General features: G+C 47.8%; 5 protein-coding genes across 5 annotated transcripts; 4 read left to right on the top strand and 1 right to left on the bottom strand.

Moving 5' to 3' along the window:
• Positions 1 to 703: 703 nt before the first annotated feature.
• Positions 704 to 2,636, top strand: GLAREA_07324 (uncharacterized protein; the record flags this gene model as incomplete). The annotated part of the gene is made up of 4 exons (XM_008082012.1): positions 704 to 1,164; positions 1,212 to 1,283; positions 1,333 to 1,668; positions 1,718 to 2,636. 4 exons carry the CDS (start codon positions 704 to 706, stop codon positions 2,634 to 2,636), a joined length of 1,788 nt encoding a protein of 595 aa, XP_008080203.1.
• A 966-nt stretch (positions 2,637 to 3,602) lies between these two features.
• GLAREA_07323 (WD40 repeat-like protein) lies at positions 3,603 to 6,497 on the bottom strand (the record flags this gene model as incomplete). Its single annotated transcript, XM_008082011.1, has 2 exons — positions 3,603 to 6,328; positions 6,377 to 6,497. 2 exons carry the CDS (start codon positions 6,495 to 6,497, stop codon positions 3,603 to 3,605), a joined length of 2,847 nt encoding a protein of 948 aa, XP_008080202.1.
• An 888-nt stretch (positions 6,498 to 7,385) lies between these two features.
• Positions 7,386 to 8,066, top strand: GLAREA_07322 (uncharacterized protein; the record flags this gene model as incomplete). The annotated part of the gene is made up of 1 exon (XM_008082010.1): positions 7,386 to 8,066. The coding sequence occupies one exon, from the start codon at positions 7,386 to 7,388 to the stop codon at positions 8,064 to 8,066; it is 681 nt and encodes a 226-aa protein (XP_008080201.1).
• Positions 8,067 to 8,260: 194 nt separating this feature from the next.
• GLAREA_07321 (DBL homology (DH-domain)) lies at positions 8,261 to 11,199 on the top strand (the record flags this gene model as incomplete). Its single annotated transcript, XM_008082009.1, has 3 exons — positions 8,261 to 8,929; positions 8,979 to 9,765; positions 9,815 to 11,199. 3 exons carry the CDS (start codon positions 8,261 to 8,263, stop codon positions 11,197 to 11,199), a joined length of 2,841 nt encoding a protein of 946 aa, XP_008080200.1.
• Positions 11,200 to 12,563: 1,364 nt separating this feature from the next.
• Positions 12,564 to 15,465, top strand: GLAREA_07320 (uncharacterized protein; the record flags this gene model as incomplete). The annotated part of the gene is made up of 2 exons (XM_008082008.1): positions 12,564 to 12,598; positions 12,651 to 15,465. 2 exons carry the CDS (start codon positions 12,564 to 12,566, stop codon positions 15,463 to 15,465), a joined length of 2,850 nt encoding a protein of 949 aa, XP_008080199.1.
• Between the last annotated feature and the right edge of the window lie 10,053 nt (positions 15,466 to 25,518).

Genomic DNA, 25,518 nt, shown 5'->3' with positions numbered 1-25,518 from the left:
TCTTTGGGTGAGGGATATCTTTGATAGGAGGTCGATAGAACGGGCAATGAGTTGACTAAGGTCTCTGGAGATATCGCGGCATCACCTCGACATTTCAATGGTACAGTAATTGTATCGGCGTTTGTCCAGTCAACGGATATATCCCTTCAAAGCAAAGGTGGTACAGTGATACATGGCATGATGGTGGCCACCAAAAGCAATAAGTTGGGGTAGTACCACCGTCTTGCCTTCCAGAAGCCTTCTACGAAAGCTTGCATAGCGCCACGACCACTGTTGAAGCAACGACAAATCCTTATTTCAGAAAGTGTCAACAGGGCCCGCCAATCAAAGCATATCAAATCCGACTTATCTTTCCCAAGTCCCAGTCCTTGGCCGAAGAAGCCAGCTCGATTGCATAGCAGGGGTTGCACGGGATTGTCTATGTGTACCAAGACGGACTAGAGCTGGCTGCCACTGCAGCGGGTAAATTATCGACTAGGTTGGTTGGTACTCACTGCTGCCCCCGTCAAGCCTCTCATCTCTAAGCATCTCTACCCCCTCCCGGATAGCTCTCGTGCTGGGCAACGGTTCTTATCATGGAGGTATATATATTCTCGCTACGCCCCCATCTTCAAGTTGTCTTGGCGTGCCTCTTCCATCAACCTCATCTCTTCTTCTCGGATTGAACAGCATCCATTGCTATTGTCCTAGTCACCTCGTCGTCATGAGTAACCCAGGTGCATTGGCCCTCGAAGGAGGCGATCCTCGAAACCCTAATCATCTTCTTACCGGTGGTCAAGATGTCGTTGAGAAGCAATTGGTTCATAACACCCATGATCCAAGTGTTTCTTTCGAGGAGTACATGTACTATGCGAGTATCACGCGAGCTGAAGAAGTCGAAGCCGACCAACGTTTCAGAGCAATGCAAGGACCTAAGACAGCCAAGTCCATCCTGAAGAATCGTTTCTCTACCGGGAGGCGGGAAGCGGCTGCTGCTGAATACCCTCATTCTCCTAATGAGCTCACTAGCGAAAAGAAGGAGTTGGATGGTAGTTCGCCAACACGAAACCTTGGTGGTGTGTCTGATTCCGAGTACAAGACTGCAAGCCGTGCAATCAGGACTGCTGGATGGAGTAGTGCTTTCTTCTTGATCACTACTGATATTCTGGGCCCTTTCAGTGTTCCGTAAGTTTCAAATGCCACATAATTTTTCTCATGTTAATCGATTATAGGTGGGCTTTCGCTCAGATGGGATATGGTCCAGGTATTGCGCTTTACACTGTATTCGGAGGCTTTGCTATGTAGTAAGTTTAATTTCTTCGCTTCTACTAGGTCTGATACTAATTGCAATAGCTCCGGGTTCCAACTCTGGAAGATCTTTTTGGCCCTGGATTCTGACAAGTATCCAATGAAAAGTTATGCTGATCCTTTCTTTCGTATCTATGGACGATGGGCTCGTCATGGTGTCAACCTCCTACAGTCTGTCCAGCTTCTGTTGACAGTCTCCGCCCTAATTCTTGGAAATGGACAATCGATCTCCCAGATTTCCAAGGGCACAATCTGCTTTATTGCTTGCCTGATCATTTTCATGGCTGCTGGTATGGTCTTAGGCCAAATCCGAACTTTGCAAAGATTTGGATGGTTAGCCAACTTCGCAGTCTGGTTGAACTTGCTTATTCTGTTCATCTGGTCAGTTCTACTTCTCCGATATTTAGTCTAAAATCTAACATAAAACCAGCATGGGAGTAGCAGCCAACTCACCACCAAACTTCTCCGCAACCCAAAAGTCCTATGGCGATGACTTCGGCCCAGGTCCTATCCATCGTTACGCCGGTACACCTCCAGATGGAGCCGCATCCGGTGGAACTGGCTTCACTGCCTCCCTCAACGGTCTCAACCAAGCCGTCTACTCCTACGGCGGCGCCATGCTCTTCGTCTCCTTCATGGCCGAGATGCGCCACCCCTTCGATTTCTGGAAGGGAATCCTCATCGGCAACATCTTCATCTACTGCGTCTACCTCTTCTTCGGAGTCTTCATGTACTCCTACCAAGGCCAGTACGCCTACAACCCCGTCATGCAAGGTCTCTCCCCATACGCCTGGCAAACCGCAACCAACATCATGAACATCATCACCGGTCTCATCGCCGCTGCGCTCTACGGCAACATCGGCATCAAAGTCATGTACGTCGAAGTCCTGCAAGAACTCTTCCACTTCCCACCCCTCACCACCAAACGCGGTAAGCTCATCTGGGTCGCCCTTGTCCCGGCATACTGGGCACTCGCGTGGGTGGTCTGCGCCGCCGTCCCGCAGTTCTCATACATTACCGGTCTCATCGCCGCAGTTTGTATTCTGCAATTCACATACACCTTCCCCGCCATCCTGGCCTTCGGCTTCCAGATCCGCAAAGATGCAATGCTCCCAGCATCCGAGGCTTTCAACCCGGAAACCAAGACATACAGCTACGTGGACACGGGATTCAAGAGATGGGTTAGGGGGTTCAAGGTTAAGTGGTGGCTTAACGGGTTTAACTTTATTTACTTCCTTGGTGCGTTGACGACGGCTGCGTTGGGGATTTATAGTAGTGCGATTGGGTTGAAGGATGCTTTTAGTGGGGATAGCGTTGCGACTTCTTTTGGGTGCGCTAGTCCTGCTTAGAAGTTGATTCTGTTTGTGCGTTTGGCATGGGTCATGTATTGTTGTTGGGTTAAGCGCTTCATTGAGATGGAAAGATGAAATTACGTCAATAGTTGGAGTTAATTATACCGAATTTACCTCGTCTGTATTTCGAATATGACATGTTGCTGAATCAAGTATTTATTGACCGATTACCCTGTTCTTGACAAACGTGTTAGGAAATGCAAAACCAATTGGCCGTGGGCGTGGCTCTCCTAACATACACATGGTTATTTGACTTGTACAACAGGAACAAGTACCACCACCGAGAACATCTTCCTAAATTCAGCAGCTTACACTCAGCACTTACAATAAACATTATCGAAGCCACTCACTTCTGCTATCATCTAATATTACAACGATATCTAACACGCAAAACTACCAACGTACCACAGTACGGTCAAGATAAACCTCTCCTACCGCGCTACTTCATCATATTGGAGGCGCATGTGCAAGCTCGTTGCAGCTATACCACAACACTTAAATGTGGTTTAAATATGGCATCAGCTCACCGAGTATCCTTTTTTTTAGGTGATACGCTCAGATGTTTCGACTTCCTAATTTGCTCCGGGGAAAACATCTTAAGAACTTCAGTATTACAGTCCAACAACAACTAGAAGAACACGGATGCAATAACATAAGTGTAATAACATTAAGACCCTTTGAAATTTTAATCACAAGAGACACTTTTACAAACTCGGTAAAATCAATTCAATTACGATATATTATTCATATCCACAGGCCTTATATCCCACCTATTTCATGAGTCATGATATCATAACCTCTCAACGCCAAATGAATGCCGATTCCCAAGCGAATGCTGAATCTTTAGATGATCCGTCCGTCTCTTTATCTTAATAATCGCAGAAATCAACAACGTATCGCTGAACGCCATTCACGAATTACATTCCCGTCTCTCTCAACCCCAATACGACTTCCTCCTCTTATTTACTCGATAGGAGCAAAGAATCGACTAGCCTCTATAATCTGCTCGTCGCCATTCGCAAAATCCCACCCTACGATAACGCTAGTTTGGGAGCAACAGATGATTCTCCTTGCGTCGAATTGGAGTTTGAACACGCGTGCCATATTTGCTGTGATAGCTGGGTGTGCTGGAGAGGGACCTGGACCTGGGCCCGAGCCCGGGTTTGCAGCCGGGGCTGTCGTTGTTGTTGGACTTGGATTTTGAGCGGTAGGTGAGTTTGTGTTTGGAGCCGTAGCTAAGTTTGATGCGACGATAGGCGAGGAGGTAGGAGTTTGTGGCTGTGGCTGGGTTTGAGATTGTACTGGAGTCTGTGGTTGGGGTTGAGTTTGAGCTTGGATTGGTGTCTGTGGTGGAGGCTGGGAAACAAATGGTGTCGGCGGTGGAAGAATCTGTGCTTGTTGCGGAAGCGGTATAATAGGCTGTGGAGTTCCTGCTAGTGGAGGGCCGCCCTGTTGTGAGTGGATTGCTTGAGATACAATAGTTGACATGGCTGGTTGGGCTGCTGGCGGAAGAGCTTGAATTGCGATCCCCAAATGCGGATATGTGAGCATTTGAGGATGCATTTGAAGCGCATTACGTAAATGAGGTGGTCCTTGAGGGACAACCATGTTGATCAGTTGTATATAGAACGAAGCTGGCTGTAGTCCAAAAGCGGGTGGAGGGATTGCTGTCACTGCAGTATCAACAGTGGTAGTCGTGATAGCTGCCGCAGGTGGAACTGCCGGTTGAGGAGTCGGAGTATTTGGAGGTGGCAGAGCGTTTGCATAAGCCCTCGCTCTGATGTGAGCTGCTCTTGCGGCTACTGTAGCTGCGTCTTCTTGCCGAAGGGTATGCTGTGCTCGCCAAACTCCTTCCTTGTCCCGTCTCCAAATGATGATGGTTTCATCATACGATCCAGAAACAATTCTACCAAATCGCCCTCCACCTCCACCTGGTGGTAGCGTAGCCCCGTAAGCAGTTATATCCTCTGGTTTCCTCGACCCTGCATTTTTCGGACGGCCTCTTTGGTGGTACATCTCCTGGGTTATAGCTCCAGAGTCTACAGCTTTGAAATACTCAGCGTCAATCTTCTTGGCAGTCTCCTGGTCCTCTTCAGAACTGTACGGTAAATCACCGAATCCTGCTTGAACTGTACGGACAAGGTTGGTATGAGCTCTAAGACTTGCAACCTCGAGTGACGTCTCCTTGTCGAATACCTTCACCTCATTGTCACTACTACCACTGACGATCCGGCGACCATCATACTGAACACAAGCAATTCCTTTAGTATGACCAACCAGGGTACGGGTGCATGTTTGTTCCCGCCAATTCCAAACCTTGACAGTTCGATCTCCAGAAGCGGAAACCACCTCATCACCATGAATTTGAACAGCATTTACGGCTGCTTGATGTCCTTCCAGGCACCCAATCATGGTATAGGGTGCTTTCCAAATTTTGCCATCGGCAGGTGAAGGGTTGAATCCATAGTTGTTAAGAAATGTAGGGACAGGATGAACAGCATCAGTGGAGCGAATGTCCGGATCCCCGTGATAGATCGCCCTGCGATTGAAAATCTTGATAGTCTTGTCCTTGGAGCAGGTGATCAAAACACGCTTGTCAAATCTGACGTTGAGTACTGATTCACGATGGGCCTTTTTTAAACGTTGTAGAACCGTACCCGTTGAAAATCTCCATAGCACAACTGTCGCGTCACTGCTTCCAGAGACTATCAAATCCTCGTCAGGATCTGCGTCGAATTGTAGACAAAGGACGGATCCATTATGTGCTCTTAATGGAGCCCTGACCAATCGTTGGGTATTCAGATTCCATATGCGAAGAGTCCTATCCCTACTTCCACTCACGAGATATTTTCCACAATGCTGTATGGTGTATATGCACTCTTCGTGTGCCTCCTGGGGGAAGTCGGGATGAGGTAGTTGAAAGTTCGTATACTTCTCCGCCTCCCAGTTTGCTTCCAATCTTCTCCTCTGGGAATACAAGTATTGCCAGTTAAGCTTCTTCTTCCCATCGCCTCTATCCATGACGACCAGCGAAGACATATTCGACACGGGACCAGAATAGCGAGAATAGGAGTTCTTCCCAGAACCCGAACTGATGGATAACCGCTGCGTACGACTAGGTAGACTGTTGTCCGCTGATCGGCTGTTGGCAGCTTGAACGAGAGAGTCCGAGGACGTTCCTCCGACTTGAGTATCAGAATGAGATCTTCCTATCAGCGGCCGAGAATCTTTTGGCTCAGATGTAAGCGGCCCAAAAATCGATGATGTTGTGGGCATATGCGGATCAGCATCCACCATCTCATAATCATCGTCAGCACTCAACGTTGGTAATATTCTCTGTGGTGTTGCCCGCCTCTTGCGCGCGTGTTCATCATCTGCGATCATGGGTCTTGCTCTATCATCGGCGTTGATCGCAGCCTCAAAGTTCACTACCTCTGATCGGATTACTCGGAAGCCTTCCAACAAGTACAGCTGTTCCCATAACTTTCTGTCTAATGCGAGCAGCATCCATTCGCGAGAGGCTCTAGCTGTATGTATCAAGGATATCGGATCTAGGAAACCGAGAATCTTGAGACAGACTTCTGGAGGAAGGTACTGGAAGAAGTTTATATATAGTCGGGGGCTTAGTCGTTCGACGATCTCGCAAACTGCGGACGTCGGAAGTTGATTGATGAGTCGCATAACATATTCTATTTCACGTCAGCCTCAGAACGACATCATCTCAACATCGCACCCACCTGTGCGGTCTTTGGTCGTCATTCCAGGGGGCCATGATGGTGTGGAATTCAAAGCGACCTCCATCGTCAGCGGGTCTTCGCTATAACCCTCATCTTGGGGCGATTGTTCATATCCCGCCATGGCGAATGATGGACAGGACAGATCCGTCGTGCAGAAGGATGCCTGTATCGTGTCGCTCTATATATCCCGGGTACGCGAAAGTCATCAGCAGTTGAGATGTAGTTGGAAAGTGATTTGCGGCGCAGGTGGATGGTTGCGTAGGGAATTGTCCGTGAGGAGAAAGAACCGTCCGTCGTCTTGGGTCCCACAGCGAGGCTGAGGAACGGGTGAGGATGGCTGACCCGATCGAAGTAAGAGACGCTTGTCTGCGGTCGCTAATCTAAGCGTCTTGTAGCATTGACCGTATGGCGCAAGACAGAGTGACACGGATAACCTTAAAAGTATATCCTCACTTTGCACAGCAAGACAAAACAGGACCGCGAAAGGAAGGAGAGTGGGCGTTCAGAACCGGTAATGAGATTGTTGATGTTGTGGTCATGCATCTTTTCGAGCAATCAGGGTCGTGTGTCGTGGCTGACGATAAAGCGGCACGAGACGGTCAGAGCCAAAATGCCCCGCCGCCTTTTGACCCCTCCATCAATGCGAGACCCTGCCATCACAATCACGTGCTCATGAGCCGGCGCCTGCAGCAGCTTCTTTCAGGTCCACCAGGCCAGCGGCCACAGCCAGTGGACAGCGCTCGCATAACTCCTTGAGACATCTTCCACGAGACGACGACAGGATCAAAGGAGCCAGCCAGGGAGACTTTCACCGTAAACTCGACAACAACACCACATCCCACCACCATAGAACGGACATACCCAGACCAGTCGCATAAGATCGTTTGAACACCTACACCTCGCACATTGCACCACGCTCCACGTCGGCGGCTTGAATGCCGATTTCGACCCTTCGCCCCCTTTCGTCTCTCAGTTGATGTCCTTCGGCGGCGGCATCGCCATTGCAGGAATGGCACAGGCTCATGGACCTCTTTCGAGAACGAACACGGCGCCGGTATTCAACAGTGGTAGAGCTGCGAGCGGTCTCTCTGGCTTGAGTCAGACCATGAGCCACAACTCCAGCTCGAGGTCGTCACAGATGTCGGCGCCCTCCGCGGCCTTCTCCTCCACCACATCTCTATCCACAATGTCAAATCCGAATCCTCTTCAGTCGGCGACGAGTCAGCCAGCTGGCGGTGGGCTGCCAGCTTCGGGGCCGGTACAGACAAATAATATCATCAATCAGAAAGCCGACGCGTCGAGGTCTCTCTACCAAATATGTGTGGCTTTGAGAAGTCGATTAGAGCAGGTCCCGGGCTTCGACAAGCACTTGAACACGATGGCAGAGCAGGATGGCGCAGATGGAATGGATCCGGTCTCATCGCTGTGGAGGTGTCTGCGGAAAGGATTTCCGTTGTTAACGATATATAATTCTCTACAACCGCCGAGCCCTCTACATATGGCCGAAGAATCGATGCCCGAAGCACAGTGGCCCAAGAACTTACCTAAAAAAGCCGCATTTATGTTCGTAAAAGCTTGTCTGGAGGGAGAATTGCATATTGATCCTGGAGAGTGTTTTGCACTCTCAGATTTATTTGGAGATGATACGACTGGATTCGTAAAGGTCCGTACCATTTTATTCAGCCCCTAGAGATCTCCGCTGGTTGTTTGTTCGCTGGAAGCTCTGTTTTAAGTTGCTTCGAGCGAATGAATGCCTCGGCAAGTGAGGCACGTACTCTTAATCACAATGAGCCCATCTACGAGCTCATTCAAATTGCCGCAAGCCTCCCTTCTTAACAATGATCCAACCCCACTTGCTTTGATTCTGTCATTTTTATCGTATCCATGTTTCAGCACGCGATGTCAAGGTTTTCGGTTTCGTCGCCTGACCTTCAATCCGAATTGGCAATCCAACAAACTGCTGTTAAAAACAAGTTCAGAAGGCTAAAGAAAAACGTTCGAAAACAGGTCACCCAGGTCGTCAACAAGGTGCTGGATAACTCTGAGGCGCGGGGACTTCTTGTAGCTTCAACGACGAACGTTCCTTTAACTTCTGCGCCACTTCCCTCAGGAGCGCAAAAGAGCTATCGAGATTACGTTGTAGCGGAACTTGTCGATACGGAACGGAAATATGTACAGGATCTCGAAAATTTACACGAGCTCAAAAAGAAGATTGAGCAGAAGGGAGTCATTCCCGGAGACGTGGTCCACGACATTTTCCTAAACATCAACGCTATATTAGATTTCCAGAGGCGCTTCCTGATCAAAATTGAAACCACAAACTCACAACCGGACGATCAGCAAGCATGGGGTCTTCCATTTACTAACTACGAGGAATCATTCAACATATACAGACCTTTTATTGCAAACCAGCGAAAAGCAGCGGACATTGCCAAGAGAGATTTCGATAAAATCGTATTGGCGGATCATCCAGTTGTTGTTGACTTTAATACTTTAGATGGATTCTTACTCAAACCAATGCAGCGGCTGGTTAAGTATCCCATGTTGTTAAAGGTGAGTTCCGATTCATTTGCTATACATAACCATCTACTCACCTTCACAGGATTTACGTGACAAAACGAATGCGGATGATGCGACGAAAGAAGATCTTACCGCAGGTATAGAAGCGGCAAACCGTGTTTTAAAAGAAGCCAACGATGCAGTCGACCAAGAACTACTGCGCGAGGCCCGAGAAGATATGGAATCACGTGTCGAAGATTGGAAAAATCATCAGATTGAACAATTTGGAGACCTGTTACTCTATGGTCATTTCCCAGTTGTAAATGGCAAAAGCGATGGTCAAAAAGAAGTACGAACCCTCACCTCACCCCTTAGTTCTTCCAATGTTCAAAAATTTGCGTCTCTTCGGCTCTTCAGAGATTCTACGACGCGCAAGGCGCTAGATTCGACTGAGCGACAGAACATTTCATCTCTAGAGCAAAGTGCAGAAGACGCTCAATCAGAGGCGCTTCTAGCACTTGATCAGAAATCCCATGGTAATGACCAGCGTCAACTCACCAATGATGATACATTTCTATTCAATATGCTCTTTGATCAATTCTCAGGCTGCGACCCCGAAACTGGTGCCCCAATTTTTGCGAAACGATTTGCTGACAGTATGGGCATCACTGCCCCAACCTATGAACAGTATACAATTTATCTTTTTGAGCGAATCCTCCTCTGCTGCAAAGAAATCAACCCGAACAAGTCGAAAGACAAGGTAATGGGAATTCAGAAGGACAAGAAAGACAAGAACAAGTCGAAAGAGCCCAATAAGAACGCCAAGCTACAGCTTAAGGGTAGAATTTTCATGACCAACGTCACAGATGTCATTGCTCTTGGGAAGCAAGGTAATGTGCTCAGAACTCTACCCAACGAAGCCATGCTGACTCTCGCCAGGTTCATACACCGTCCAGATCTTCTGGAAAGGTGACCCCGGAGTTGAGAACTTCATCATCCGTTTTTCTAACGAGGATGCGATGAAAAAGTGGCATGCTGGAGTGGATGGGCAAAGGAAGCTCCACGCTCAGGCGATTTCTGCTGGATTTAGCCCAGAGGGAGGACCACCAACAGACTTCGCTTGGATGCGAGATCAAACTGCGGCAATGATAAATCCATATGCTCAACATGAAGATGACGATGACGAAGACGACTATAGAGCTCAGAATTCTATGTATCCTGGGCAGATGAACCAGGGCATGCCGCGAAACGGATCAAGTACTAGCCTGCGATCGAGGTCTACAACATCGGATAGCAGCCAGTCGCTTGCTGGTATTGCCCGCGCGCCCCCACCAAGATTTCCAATGGGTTTCGCAAACCAGCCTTTGAGTATTCAGACCCAGATCAATCCTGCGCAGTCGCCAGGACAGAGAATGGGCGACTCTTACTTTTCACCTGTTGCTGAGACTCCTGCTACTTCTAGGTCTAGTACCCAATCCAATATGTTTCCATTTCCCAGACAAGGGACACCGCAAGGCAGTTGGGAGGAACACAATCGTTACACTGCTCCTGCCATGCCGCGAGCGCCCTCGAGAGGTAGTCAGACTCCGAGCGATGCATATGGCATGAATGGCCGTACCCCTCAGCGGCCTTCTCTTCCCGCAATGGCTTCTCAGTCATCACAGGCGAGTGCAAACCTGCAGCGCAGTAGATCGCACAGTACCCCTGACATAAACGTTCAGAACGGGGTGCGCAGACTTCCAAACGGTGCAGTTAGCGGTCCAGTCCCTGCTGTGCCGGGCATACCTGCTCATCTGCACCCGGCATACGATGCAGGTATACCTCGATCTCAGAACAATTCCCCAAATGGTTTGCCCATGAGATCCAACACTCAATCACCTGGCACACAACGAGAACGCATGGGAACACCTACACAATACCCCAATGGTCCTTCGCACTATTCGAGAAGTAACATATCTCACAGACCAGACACTTCGGAGAGTAGGACCATGTCCCCTCCCCTTGGTGAAGCAGCTCTACCAACTCAGCTCAAGGTCAAAGTCAACTGTGACCAACAATACATTACCTTGGTGGTAGCATTTAACATTACCTATCAATCGCTGATTGATCGCATTGATGCGAAAATTGGAAGGTTTTCCAATAACGCGATTGCTAAAGGTACCATGAGATTGAGGTACCGAGATGAGGATGGTGATTTCGTCACCATCGAATCAGACGATGATATCCAGATTGCTTTCCAGGAGTGGCGAGAGGCCCAGAAGGCCCAATATCATGCTGGACTGCTTGGTGAAATTGAGCTTTTCTGTATCAGTGTCGAGAATTAGAACGTTTGCAGCATATTTAAGGCCGTTTAAATGGTATATTCATGGACGGAGTTTTATGATTTCACGTCGAGACGATTTGGGATGGTGGGCAACAGCTCTTGAGTGGGTTTATGGTTTTTAACATGGTGTATTCGGAGTCTTTGCTTCTATTGAAGTTTCTGGCGCCTGTTTGTGGATGAACGGACGGTCGTAGGTAGGCGGCGCTTCACTTTGTTCAGCACTGAAACATTTGCTGGCCAATTGATAGAATATGAGATTAGCGACACAAAGAAATTTTACAGAGAATACTTCAGAACTCGATAGACATGCTCACCATCTCAGTGATATCATTCATACACACGAGGGCGGGCCATACACCAGTGATGCATCTGTTTTTCCTGTTTCGATTTGGGTCATTAAATGCCACGTCCAACTCCATGTATATTTTCATATTGCACTATGCCATTGTACAACCCATAACGCCACGAGACCTAATTGATAGCCCTCTATCTGAGATTCTTTCTTACTCTGAATCGTACACCTATGCTTATACACGCTATCCATTTAATCGACTGATCACTTCCTCTTCCTTGGGCCAACAATCTTAGGATACATCCGGGACAAGTGGTGATTAATTGTGTTCTTCTTTTGTGTCTTCGGCCTCTGCAAAATAAAAGCGATCAGAGACTGTCCAGGTACAGGTAGGGGATAGTGTAATAGAGGCTTACTGGTGTGTCCATACACACGCGCAACTGTGTTTCTAGCGCTGCGCATCCTGCCACATTATATCCCGACGACGCCCAGCATGCTAAAGCCGTATTAGTGATATCCTGGGATTTGTATTGCCTGACCTACTCAACACTGAACTCATAATTGCTAAACATGGGTTGGCTTCGCTCTGGTTTGGTCTTCGTACACGCAGTTTTGGCAGAGGGGGCAAGCGCATTGGCGTCAGCGCCGAGGTTCCCTTTGGCGGCATTATGAATGGTCGCTGGTTTTACGAATTGGTCGCAGTATCGTAGGCTTGTGAGTCGTCGCTGGTGATGGGAAGAGACAATCGCTGTATGTGATTCAACTGTACATTGATGTTCCTGAGTTCGTCGAGCTTCAAGATACGTGCACGGACCATAGAGAATAATTATGTCGCGCTACGACTTAACCGGCTAGTGCCGGGAACCTACTCTCTTATTCGTCCACGAAATCTCCATGTCAACAAACCCCGTCAAGCACAACAATACACATTTCATCCTTACGACGCCGAACGTAGAGATATTCTTCATTGGAATTTACTTTTTTGTCTATTAAAGTGGAATCCGCTGGGAACAGTCAATCTTGCACTTAAATCTATCCACTCCATCACTGGTGATTTTGTGCGCGTTTCTGAAATGTCTGGGGGCTTTTCTACCGATGGCTCCAAATGGTACTTCGCGACTTTTGATCTTCACTTGCGATATTATACTTACAAGCTATAGGGGTGTTTATAAAGACTCATTCGCACCGCCACCACCGAGTCGAATAGTAAAGGCATGGGAACGCGCTCCGAGAACAGCAACTGCCCCGCGTTTACACGGTCAAAAAGTCTGGAAAAGACCTGGGCTTCGGTCACACGACAACAAGGAGAATCACGAAGCTGCGCAGGCTGAACTGTTAAAAGGCGGGCTTGGGTCAAGGAAGCGAGCACGTATTCAAGGCGCGAAGGAAAACATCAGTGATCCGAAATGGTTGGATAATGCGGTTGCTGGCGACATCAGTGGGGATGCGCCTGGGATTGTGGAAGATGAGGCTCGATTGTCTAAATCTTGTGAGGAAGTGGATGCGTTGCAGAGGATTCCGAGGAAAAGAACGAACGCGGATCATATTCTTACGCCTCGAAAGCCGCTACAGAAGAGATCCAGCAGCGAAGCCAACCTTGTTCTGAGTCCACTGAAGGTTTTGCTGTCACCAGAGAAACAGAAGAACAGAAGGAAGTCGGTTCGTAAGAGTTTCCGAAGGACTAGTCTTATAAGCCAGGATATACAGGCTGCCAGTCCTCGTCGTGAATCATCGCGGCAATCCGAACTGTTCGATATATCAATGTTTAGCGACGTCGCTGAGCTACCCGAAACAATAGCGACAAACATCATCTCGCCTGTAGTAAAGGCCAAAGTTAATGTACCGGAGATGGAGCATGTAGATTTCAGGGTAGAACTACCTACCGAAGGTACCATCAATACTCCACCCCGGCTTCGAATCGAGTTGGATTCCCAGGAGAAGAGTGTGATAGAATTGGAGGCAGACCTGTTGGCGAGGGAAGAGATGGAAGCAACACATTCGGTTTTTCTAGCGGAGGATAGCAACCAGGCTACTGAGGAATCAGTTGACAACAGCGAGGCTACTTCAATGATTTCTGTGTCCGCTCCCCAAAGTCTGAGGGAGAAAGCTACAGTGGCGACTGTGTCGGAAGAGAAGACTGAAAACGCTGAAAACGAATCCATCTCAGCGCCGCAGAGACATTTTTTGACAACGGACGAGAGTCTTCCAAGTCCGACAGCTGTTAACACACCGGTCAAAGTTGCAGCAAAAAGAAGGCCAGCCACTGAGAAACCTGCTACTCGTCATACCACTCGAGTGACACGGAGAAGTTTGAGGCAGCCAGATCTTTTTAGCATTGAGCCACTCAGGGTCACTCGAAGCAGGAGTCCTCGGAAGAGAGCGGTTCTAGTTGACATCACGCCAGTTAAGATGAAAACTTACCATGAAGGTGAATCTGATTCTGACGATGAGGCAATCCATCAACAGCTGTTTGATTGTCCATCGCCTCGCAAAGCTTCGCGGGATATCCCTTCAGCAGACAATTCAATACCAAACCTCGATCTGTCTACGAAAGAAAATGCAGATGAGTCGCGACAACAAAGTGAGCTAGCTGAGCCAACAGAGCCAAACTCACAAGAGGAAACCAGTGAAACACCGACTAGTAGCAACTCTGCTATGGTCATGGCGTCTGAAGTCCAGACAACTACCGATTCAGTTCAGGCGGAAACGACCTCTGAAGTGCCCTCTGAAATTGACCAAATCCCTGAGATTGATCAAGGCTATGCCCAAACAAATGTCACCCCTCCAAGCGAAGCCGTTGCATCTTCTATTCATGCTGGATCACCTTCACCTGTTCGTCCTGCTTTGGTGCACTTTGAGCCCACAGAAGATGATTCAATACTCTCAAACGACCCCTTCACAGAAGAATGCCAGGAAGATTCTACGCTACCAATCGATGGCTGTGAGGATTTGGAGAGCACCCTTGAATCATTTGAACTCATGGAACCAATAACTATATCTCTGTCGACAAATACAGCTGTCGAACATGGGAGCGAACACGACGATGACGCTTCCGAGGATATGACAGAGAACATCACCGTGGAAGTGGCAGTGGATACCACGCAAGAATTGAAGCTAGGCAGCTACGATGAAGACGATACTGACGTTCTTTTCAATTTCCTCACTCGTGTAAAGGCAGACAAAGCTGCGAAGGCTGATAAAGAACCGATCAAGAGAAAGAGATCATTACCTCATTCTCCTATTCGATTATCTCTCGGCGACGAGGGTGTTGATGAGCTTGCTTCTCCCGAAATTGTCCAGAAAGATCCTTTCGATGTCAGCCTCCCTAGCGAGTCGCCGAAAAAGCGAAGGAAGACAAGTAAAGCACCACGGAATGACGAAGATGGGACAGAGCCCCAGTCATTTAGGAGAAGCGGGAGAACCAGATTGCCAGTGACCAAGTCCATGCTGCCTGCTCCAAACTTCATCTCTATTGGTCGACCTAATGGAGACACTACCGTTAACTTGAAGAAAGACCACGACAGAGAGCTGGCGTCACTCACACGAAACAATACGCGAAAAAATAAGGGAGCAGCTCTTCACCCGCAAGCCCTACTTTTGAAACAAGCAGGCGGAAAGGAGTCTCCAGCCTCGCGTCATAAAGCATTGAAGGAGGTCTTTGACGAAAAAGCACACAAGAAGCAAGGCAAAAAGAAGAAGACTGTTGTCTGGGCCGAGGAATTGACGCAGTTTCAAAGCGTAGAAAAGAAAGAGATCGTCGCAGCTGCACAAGGAAAGAGCGTTGAAGTGGCCAAGGTGGAGATCAAACTCGAGCCAGTGAAGGAACCCGAGATGGTCAAAGAAGCCGCCGCTCCCGTTGAGGAAAAGAAGGAGGCGAAGAAGAGTTCTATCCCTCGTGTAAGTATGAAGAGCAAAATTGCACTTGGAATGGCTGTCAATGGTACACCGGCGAGGAAGATGAGAAAGCGTTTGTGAATAAGTTGCATGATTTCTACCAGGATACTTAGCTTGTCGGTTGTTCGTTGTTTTTGACTATTATGGGTCACGGAGTTGGTCGTTGGCTTGTTGACTTTTGCGCGCATCTGTGGTGTTATTTCGCCCACTGATACCCTTGAATTGAATTATTGTTTTTGAGTTAATCATTTTCGTATTATACAATCTAGCTTTGCTTGTGAAAGGACATGCATTTGCTTTTACAGTTTGATTTCGGGTTCAATGTGCCTCGCTATCTTCATTGAGCCGAGTGTCAACGGCTTGCTACATTATTACGAGTTCTGATCCATGTTGGTTAGTATTGTCGAGGATGGTTCCATATATTTCTGCCACTTTTTGTCTCGTTTCCCTAACTTGTTATTGAACCACGCGCCTAACGGCTGAAGAAGTCCAAGTTGCTGTCAAAGAATACGTATTGACAGTTCTGACAAGGATTTCCACTTAGTTGGAAAATCCTCTGACAATATCTCACATAACATGAGATCTTATCTTACCTGTTATAGCTCGGGACTCATGGGGCGTACTCGGTATGTCATACATCATAGGGATGCGTTGGTGATTGATGTTGCTTTGTACGTGTAAAACGAGATATTCGTTGACGAAGCTGATGCCAGGCTCTGAATATCTCGATGTAGAAGTTATGATTGGGAGTGCTTTCGAGCTGCTGACGTGCAAGAGTTATGCATTTCCAAACTATACCCAAACCTATCTGACTTCAAGAGGGCGGTACTGATTTCAGATGCCACAGTATCATTCATCCATGCTCCCCAAGTCCATTCCCTTGTCCCACTCCACCTCCAGACCAATCTAGCCCCAAAAGAAAATACATACCAACGTGAGGCTCCTCTCATCACCTGCCGGGTCTGCAAAGTCGCATTCCACTACGCCGTACAATAACTGCACGTTCTCAATCCAGCCTCGACCTCTATGCTGTGTCACATCAACCCCCACGCCGCGTTTGATAAAGGTTGGGGGTTCCATTACCGACCACGAGGGTCATGGTGGTGGGGTACTGGAGTAACACCGAGTCGGGCAAGCAGTTGATGCTTTTGACCAAGACGTTTCGACATGACTGCTAGAAATGGAAAGACAATCCCCCTTCCAGAAGCTCAATCTCACGGCTTCCTTGGCTACTGAAACAAGTCTGTTTGCAACTGTCACAACGGACATGCATTGGAGAACCCAATCTGTCCAGCCCGGTATCTGTAGAGGGTCCTTTCGCCTTCCTAAAGTGGTTCGCTGTTACCGACTGCCACCATTGTTCGTGTTTCATACGGTGAATTCCCCATGCGTTTCTTCATTGTTGCGTGCGGAGGATTGAAGACGATCCCCCACGAGGCAATAGATGGCGGGTTCGCCAATGAGATCCTGGGTCTGCAGTTTCTGCGGGCTTTTGGACTTGCCCGGTTTGTGACATCTTGGGTTTATGACAGGTCGGTTTGGAGGTCCCAACTAACTGTTTGCTTGCTGCAGAAGAGCCAGTTATCGTGTCGTATTGTCGTATCTGTTATTCGTGATGTTGGGATCGCTGAATATCGAGATGTATCTCCGATTTGGGCCGTGAGTTTGCTTGATCGTTGGGTCGTTGTGTCTCGTGAGCAACGGTAGGCTCTTGAGATGGTATGTTTCTACTTGTAAGTCGCATCAAGGGGTTGAATAATTACAAATTGTTGTCACATAGCTTTTGTTCGTATTTGAATACTACCACAGATGTTCAAACTGGAAGGGCGTGGGAGTTGCAAGCAGCAGCCGTGTTTTGGCATGAGGCTTGGACCCGGCAGTTGTCTAGAAGGTGGATCAGGGATGCCAGAACACTATGCAACGTGCTCACAGGAATTTGTATGTGATTCCTTTTCACATGACATTATCTTTTAGGGCACATGGTGTAGTCCTACGCGGTGTAGAAGTATTGTAGGCAATCAACGTAAAGCTCAACGGTGTAGAGTTACTCGTAATGCCGCCAATCCTTAGGCTTCTCCTCAGTAAAGTAGCTGCATTCTAGGCGATCCGACGCCGCGGTTACGGAAAGCTCAAACGAAAGATTAGTGTGCACCTTGCATGTCAACCACCCATGACGACTGGACGAGCGAGTCCCGGTGAGATGATACTTGGCGAGAGACAGAGCTCACGAAGAAAGTGAAAGCGAAGAAAGCCTTTTGGTGGATCTTCGACGCATAAGGGGCGTCCTAAGACTCCTTGTTGTGCCCAAAAGGGGATATAGACCGTGACGCCGACCTGTCGGCAAAGACACCGCTCAAGGCGCCCCGTCGTGCCACAATTCAGCTACGAACTTGTACAAAAGTAGGCTCGAGCCAAGTATTTCGTAGGATGCTTCATCCGTCAGATGTGAATGACTGAGGGGTTGGCTCGACGTCAGTGGTTGCAGAGACGCTCAAGGAGACCTTTACCGAACTTGACAGCCTCTTATATGTTGGGTATATTATATGTCAACCATTAGTTCGGAAATCTGCAGCGGTTTGTTGGACTTCCACGATGGCACAGTCGGTGCGAAGATCCAGCACGAAGATTGTTTAGCTCTACCGAAGAAATAATCAGGTCATGTCTTGTATCTCTCTGGTCCATCAACATGGATTCCGGCCCAAAGGAATGAGCTCCATGGCTGTCACGGCCTATCTTGCAACAAATGGCGCAACTTAGCACCACCACGAGGTGACGAGGAGGATAAATGAAGGGTCAAGACAAAACCTGGCGGGTCCACGGTGATGGCCGTTATCAAGCAAAGGTCAAAGCGAAGTTAAATTGTCCACGTGCTGCTGGAATTCGAGTGCCGAGGCGGAGACACAAACAAACCGGCACTCTGCGGCAGAACCAAGGAGGAATGTCTTCTAGAAGGCGATGACGAAGCTAAGAGTGTTACAAAATGATCAAGCACTGCGCTCGTCAACGAGATGGATGTGAAGTCGATGTGTAGCAATGCCATTTTGGGTGTTATTCGTTACTATCGTCCTGCTCTACCTTTATTGGCGATTGGGGCTAAATTCGAAGTCAAAATAAGCTGTAAGCTGATGTGTAGTAAGGCAATGGAGCAAATAGCAATATCCTTTGTTCAAAGTGACTTGCATTTGAGGAGAATAAATGTTCTGGAAAAGAAAAACAATTCTATTGTCTCGTGTCCAACCAATCACCATCATTTGAATACGATGAGTGAATGAGACAAATCTCACGACTCCTTCTTGTCACCTTCCCGAACTTCGCAACTTCCCATCCTTGGACCGTAACATATTCAATCTTTATCTAGAATGCTTGCTTTCTATCAAAGCTTTGTAACCCAGGAGATGGCCGACCCAGAAGACAAGACTGGTAATACTTCTAAAGGTGGAAGACGCTCCGAAGGTCTATTCCGGCAGGTTGAACTTTGGAACCGAGAGTACTTCCCCGCTCAAGAATGGGCTGGTACTTTCAAAGTCAGCAGCGATGCCATTCTGTCCCGTTTGTCACGCTCTTGCAGTTAACACTCGGTTGACAATAATGTTCGTTTCTCTCTTCTGTATAAGACTTCAGAACGGGAATAATCGAAGGGTAAATAAAGTACGTAAGGTCTTCTCTCATTTAAAGTGCGTCAACTACCATAGCCGTGCCACATGGAAGCCATGTTTATTTCTCGGCTACCGAACGAAACGAGCGGGGAAAAAACGTCAACTACTCGGCCCGCTTTCCAACCAGTAGATAACCAAAGTTGACAAGCGTACATCGAGCGTACATGAGGGCGGCGCATCTCTTACCAGCTAATTGTTGTTGGTAGGAGGCAAATCTCCAAACCTTGCTTCGGCGAGATGCTGTTTTCATGTTTTGCGAGCCGGCAGTTACACAAGTACCATGCTCGAAGCGCAATGATTTGACGCTGTCTGGAGATGATCCCAAGGTCTAGGTGCAAGCCATGGCCGCTCTTTCGGCGTGGGAGGGAGCACCCTTGTTACTAGCGGAAATCCTATCACCAAAACAATGAGCAGACAGCCTTCCCCGATCGCTGATTTGCTTGGTTGGGAGAGCTTGATGGAAATAATGATGGTATTTCAATTCCTAGTCAGGGGCAATCGGAGAAGTGAAACTGGACAGTCGACCAACCGATGCCGATAATTGCTACGGTACTTCGGTCATGAATCCCCCATAACCTTGGTGGCTTATCACCAAATGGATGAACGTTGGAGCCTTTGGTTTGGAGGAAGGTTTCGTTGGCCGTCTTTCAGCGGCCGAAAGAGGAAGTGGTTACGCGCTATTACTTATATCCGTATTACTTATTATCCTTGACGTAGGCGGCTAGTCAGCAAGTCCCGTTCAGCGAAACTCAATAGCCAACAGGTCAGCCAACGCTGTCGTGGCGTATCTTCCTCAAAGTATAACATACTTGGCTCTACCCCTCCAACATGCCTCTCTCGACTGCCCAGTCTGCTTGGAAAGTGTATGCACACGCATCTTATCAGTCAAGTCTGCTCATGCGGGCTGCATGAACTGTCCTATCCTGTACACGTGTCTTGCCTTACCGCTGCGTTTTGCCTTGTGCCGGACAGAAGAGCAACCAGTTTTAGGGCAACCTCTTGATGACGGACGGCATTGTTCTGGCAGGGTATTGAGGACTCGGGCAGCAATTGGAGGGGCATTTGAATGGGTACCCCTGTGATGCTTAACCCCGGCGCAGCTGCGAGACTGATGCGAGCCGGAGGATATTTAACTTCCTGGTTTTAGAGTCTTGAGGCCCTTTGGTGGGCCGAAAACTCTATCAAAAACGTACGGTCACAAAGGATGGAAAGTATCGTCGGCTAGGTGAAAGCTTAGAAGGTGTAGGTCGAAAGTACCTGGTGAGTAGAGTAGTCCCTTTTATGCTGAACAAGTTCTTGCATTTGTACCAGCCGTAAGCTATCTCTGTTGTCGATTGTCTAACCCTCCACCTAATGTGAAGCAATGAAACTTCATCAGAAACCTAATCTTCCTCCCATCACATAATGGCCTGTGGTTCTAACTTGGTACACCACGGCCCAACGACTAAATCGTTAGAGTGGTATGGTACTTCAACTAGTGGGCCACCGTCCACGCCCTCGTAACCCCGGAGCAGTTGACTGCACCGTCAGTGCACCCAGTCCAAAGTTGACCGAAGGGGCCGGGATTGTTAAGTGGTACCCAAAACATCCATGATCGAGGGGTGCAGTCATTGCCAGTCAGTACATATGTAGTGTTCATCCTCCTGGCCTAGACCAAAGTGCAACCATCTTTACATATATGCGACCTACTTCAAAATAACATCCACTGCCTCTTGTCGATCTCAACCATCATTTTATCACCGCCGTCTTTTGTATCATCTAATTCAATTTTTGTCGTCAATCTTCGTTGTGGTTCGACCTGGACAAACCTTCGCTGGTCTCCCTCTTCGACTCGACCTACTTAATTCTCTTCAACCTTTTCTCTCAGGAAGAGATAACGGCTTCCTCCAAGACCACGAAAGTATAAAACAACTTTCATTCTTCACTTTGACTTCACTCGTTTATCGTCAAAGAATACTGTCCCGAATCACTACCCCTCCAACCACAATGTGTAATTACACTCAAGTCGAATTCAGATGCAGTCACATTCGCTGGACTGTTAGAGCATGGTGTACCACTTATGAGACAACACATATTCGATGTCAGCCATCAATAGTAGCTATTGAGTTCCGGTGAGTTGTCAAATTTTCACATTACACAGCTACTCGTTGGCAACTATGAACCTCGCTAACGAAGAAAATAGATTAGATGAACTATGTGGTCAGTTTCCGGTCGACACTTCTGATCAAAAGTCGAGTAACTAATTTAATTCTAGGGGATTGTCGAGCACCAGCTATAAAGCCAACCTGGATCCAAGCGATTCGAACTTGACGAGTCGCGACAACGGTGGAGGAGTATGGATGAGAAATAGCACAACATAGAATGTCTTGGAGTGATCCTTGGTTTGGTTTGGTCGGTCACGGTCTGGTTATGGTAAATGGTGTAATAAGGCGATATTTTGGGTCAAGATACAAAAATGGATAATCAATTGGTAGCGGCGTCATCCAGTTATCCATACATTGATGGACACGATATCTACGGGGTGTTTTGGGATCGAGGCACCTGGTACTTGGGCCTCAAGGTGGGAACAGGTGCTTGAATTTCGGAAGCATCTCCTTTGCAGTGGGGTTCACTGAGTTTATGGAAAAGAATGATTGATCACCTGGCGCATGGAGAAACGGGGTTTGGTTGTACATATATCAATCGTTTCATTATCCACATTATCAGTGGTTGACTCTCTATCCTCCTATCATGCGCTCGTGTGGCAGTACAATGTGCAACAGACCAGGTGCTGCTTCCGACATACTTTGCAACTCTTCGACAAGGTATGACTTTCCTACGGGACCGCTAGGAGCGCCGATACCCATCGCCAGACCGACTCGAAGCAACTCAAGAATGGTGGGAATCAAAGCCTGCACTAGGGATGGTCTTGGTGGTGGCTATCTACATTGGTTTTGAGAGGCTTGCTGCCCGATGTAAAGAGCCTGATGCAAGCCGTAAAGCACATTTATTATGGTCATGCAAAACCCGAGTACCCGGTTGAGGTCAAGATATAAAGTTCTCAGTGGTTCTCAATATACATACATGTCAAGGGGCTGAGCCAAAATGTGTTTATCCGACGCTGCCCGTTTGAAAATGTTTTCACTCGCGGCAGTTCGAATAAGACATGCTGCCTTCGTTGGCTTCACATCTTGCAACGTCGAAATCTCTCGCCGCCACTTCAGCAAAAAAGTGATAACTGATCACTATGGCGTATGCAGAGGAGACTTAGGAGCCCACCATCTCATCAAACCACCAACGAAACGACAGCAATATAGCCGTCGAACGCCTTCGAAGCCACGGATAAGGGATGCCTCCGTGAAAAACGAAATATAAACGGCTTCGAATTAGGTTTCTCGGAACGACGATTGCGCTACAACCGATGTCATGTACACACCTGGATCGCAATGACAATCGTACTGGATCGGAACTCGACGTACAACTTGAGATGCGCATTACACGGCATTAGGAACCAATACCCAGATCTTCGGGATATTGAACGGTTTTGCGATCGAACAACCGGGCGAGGTTCCAGAGCGATGCCGTGAAAAAGCAATATGCTGGACCGATGTCCCGATGTTCGGCTTCGAGCTGAGGACACACAGATGGAACGAAGTGACTTGCAAGAGACGATTCGAGAATCAAAACGTTTATCAAATGATATTGTATTGTCAAAATCTGGAGCATAGATCAAAAGGAACGTGGCAGAGGCGTGGCTAATGCTACTGTGCCGCTGTCAGATGGAAATACCGACTGTCTGGCTGGACATTTCATTATCCCCATGGAGCCGAGCCTCGGAAGGTCGAGCGCAGCTTTTCACGATCCATTGTGACTATGCGCATTGGAGATGCGTCTAAACGTGGTGTGACGGAAGGGTTTTCGAGTACTGGAATACTATAGGTTTGACATCTAATTGTTATCTCATTGTCGTTACCATAGGTCAGACATCTCGAATGATCAACAATTGCACGAACCTTCCAGATCACCGTATACTGAATTGAGCTGTGTTACCGTAGGCTGGAATAAGGTTGAGATGGGGGTACTCGGGCAGCCTTTTGACTGCCGTTGCTGTGGAAGCTGCAGTCATCTTTCTTACAGTACGTCAGGAGCACATGTGCTGCTTGCTTTTGAGAATGTGCGACTCTCAGGCTTCTAGTAAATCTGGTAATATCTTAGAAGAAGAAGACATCCCCTCCTCACCGTCGGTGTAAGCCGAGTGGCACGCAGGACGACCGAGAATCGTACACGACACTTACAGTAAGAAAGTGCTGCTGTACAACCCATCGAACACACCTTCGCGGAGTCGGACTTCGACTGGGATTCTTGCGTGGTCTTATGATATATTTAAACCATTAATAGCATCATCAAACATGTACGAATTGATTTCATCTAAGCTGACTTAATTGCAGAGTGACGAGCTGTCCCAATGACATCCTTACTGTTGCTTCCAGTCATAACATCTCCTCGCTCTCGAATGTTGGTTTTCGAGGGTTGGAAAGATGATAATTGAAGCTTCGAGCTCCATCGCAAACAGCTAAAATATTGGTTACACAAGCTCCTTGCACCGGCAGTGGTTCGGCGCCTGCAAGCTCATATTTGCAGACAACATCCATACTGGACAGTATTATCCGGCACGAAATGGGTTGGTGGCACAATCGTCTCCTCGAAATGGGTATACTCCGAGGAGTAAGGGTTCTTATTAATATCGATATTCCTTAATGTAGGTGGTTACGTACGTGTTGGATTATCGGGACACCATAGGCGTTAGAATTCATATCTCCATATCTTATCAATTTCACCATATTCTTCATGTAACGCTGGAGCTTAAGCGATTGGCACTTGCTGCAAATCACAGGACGCGTTGTTTGTTTCGGGGATTTGATTTGATGCACGAAGGTGGAACGAAGGTGGACGGAGCATACTTCTTCACATCTTTACCAAAGATTGAAAGATCAGATATTAAGCTCCCTTGTCGTCTGTCAGATGTACTTTTTTCCAAATGCCCTCTGTCCTCGCAGCTTCGACTGCCCCTGAATTAAGCGAGACGCGTGACGGATGACCCCGCTCTCTTCAAGCCGTCTTTGAGGTTATTCTTTTTCACAAGCAACCATGAGGTTTGTTGAACGAAAATCGACAAGCGTTATTTCATGAAAGCTACAATATTAGGTTACGCACGAAGTATACTGCCAAGCACAAGCCTTCTTCTGATACTTTTGCTTATCCCCCACTTCCATCGATCTATTCTATCAAGCCCAGTCATCACGTTACCGAATATTCCTGCGCGACCACGTGGTAAGCAAGATTGAATGGGACACCAGCTCCGATGTGATATCGATACGAAACGCTTATGACTTAGGTCGGTAATAGGAATTAAGCACCTGACCGAATGACAGTGGAAGCGCTCACTTTGCCACAAGCGAAACGGTCATAGCGATGCTTGAAGAGCAAATTGCGGCGCTGTTCCAAACATCAGGGAGTCGTATAGAAGCCTCACCAATCGATTCGCCTTAGAAATGACCATATGGGGCGGTTTCCAGCCGCACAAGAGCTGGGATGATGCTGAATGGGTTATTTCTGCGGCGAAGCTGACATTGAAGCCAGCCGTCTTCCAGAGAAAGGGGTTGAACAGATGTTCAAAGCGATATCATCATGCTGTAAGTATCGGCTTGAGAGTGGAATCTTGTACCGCAATTCCGTCAGATAGAATGACAGCTGACCATATGAAGCGGTGAAAGGAAAGGCAGGAGTGTAAGATCAATCCAATAAAGGATGCATTCCACAATTGACTGTCTCTGTTTGCCTCCATTCGTCGGCTTCTAATATCACCTCACTGGTCCTCCACCTGAAATCAGGAATCGCCTCGGACTCGGGTGTTGGTAAAAGCCATCCAACCTATCATTTTCCAGAAAGCTGTATCACAATCTCATCTTCGTCACCAACAAGGTCGCACATTGGCTTCCCCAGACAATTTCATGGATCGGCACAAAGTCTCATAGACACGTGGAGGGTGCTAGAATCTTGTGTAACGCAAGGTTGATTTCACCCGCTCGAAAAAGTCTATTTGCCGCTGTTGTTTCGAATGGCCGTGCAGAGTTGCACTAGATCCTGGTGGAATTGATGTTGTCTACGATGTACGTACGAGTAAGACATTCCCAACTGTTGGCTCCAAGCTCTTTTGGTACTCGAGCATCTGCCGAACGAGGCTGCCAAGAAGAACTTCTACACTTGACTTTCCAAATCAATGGGATAGACGTAATACCGGATACTTCTATACCTGTGCCTCCGGAGAAGTGGATGTATGCTGGGCGTGATCAATTTCGACCCAGAGCCAAGGATACAGCGTACATGAAAGTTGGGGAAATACTACATTGCGTTGCTCGCCAAGAATAGCAAAAGGTGAGTATGATAGCCATGACAAGGAAAATATTACCACGAATATCTATGGAATATACGGTAAAGT

This window comes from Glarea lozoyensis, assembly GCF_000409485.1.
Source record: "Glarea lozoyensis ATCC 20868 chromosome Unknown GLAREA16, whole genome shotgun sequence".
NCBI lineage: Eukaryota > Fungi > Ascomycota > Leotiomycetes > Helotiales > Helotiaceae > Glarea > Glarea lozoyensis.
Note: the sequence above shows the minus strand (reverse complement) of the source record. Positions and strands in the feature narration are given on the sequence as shown.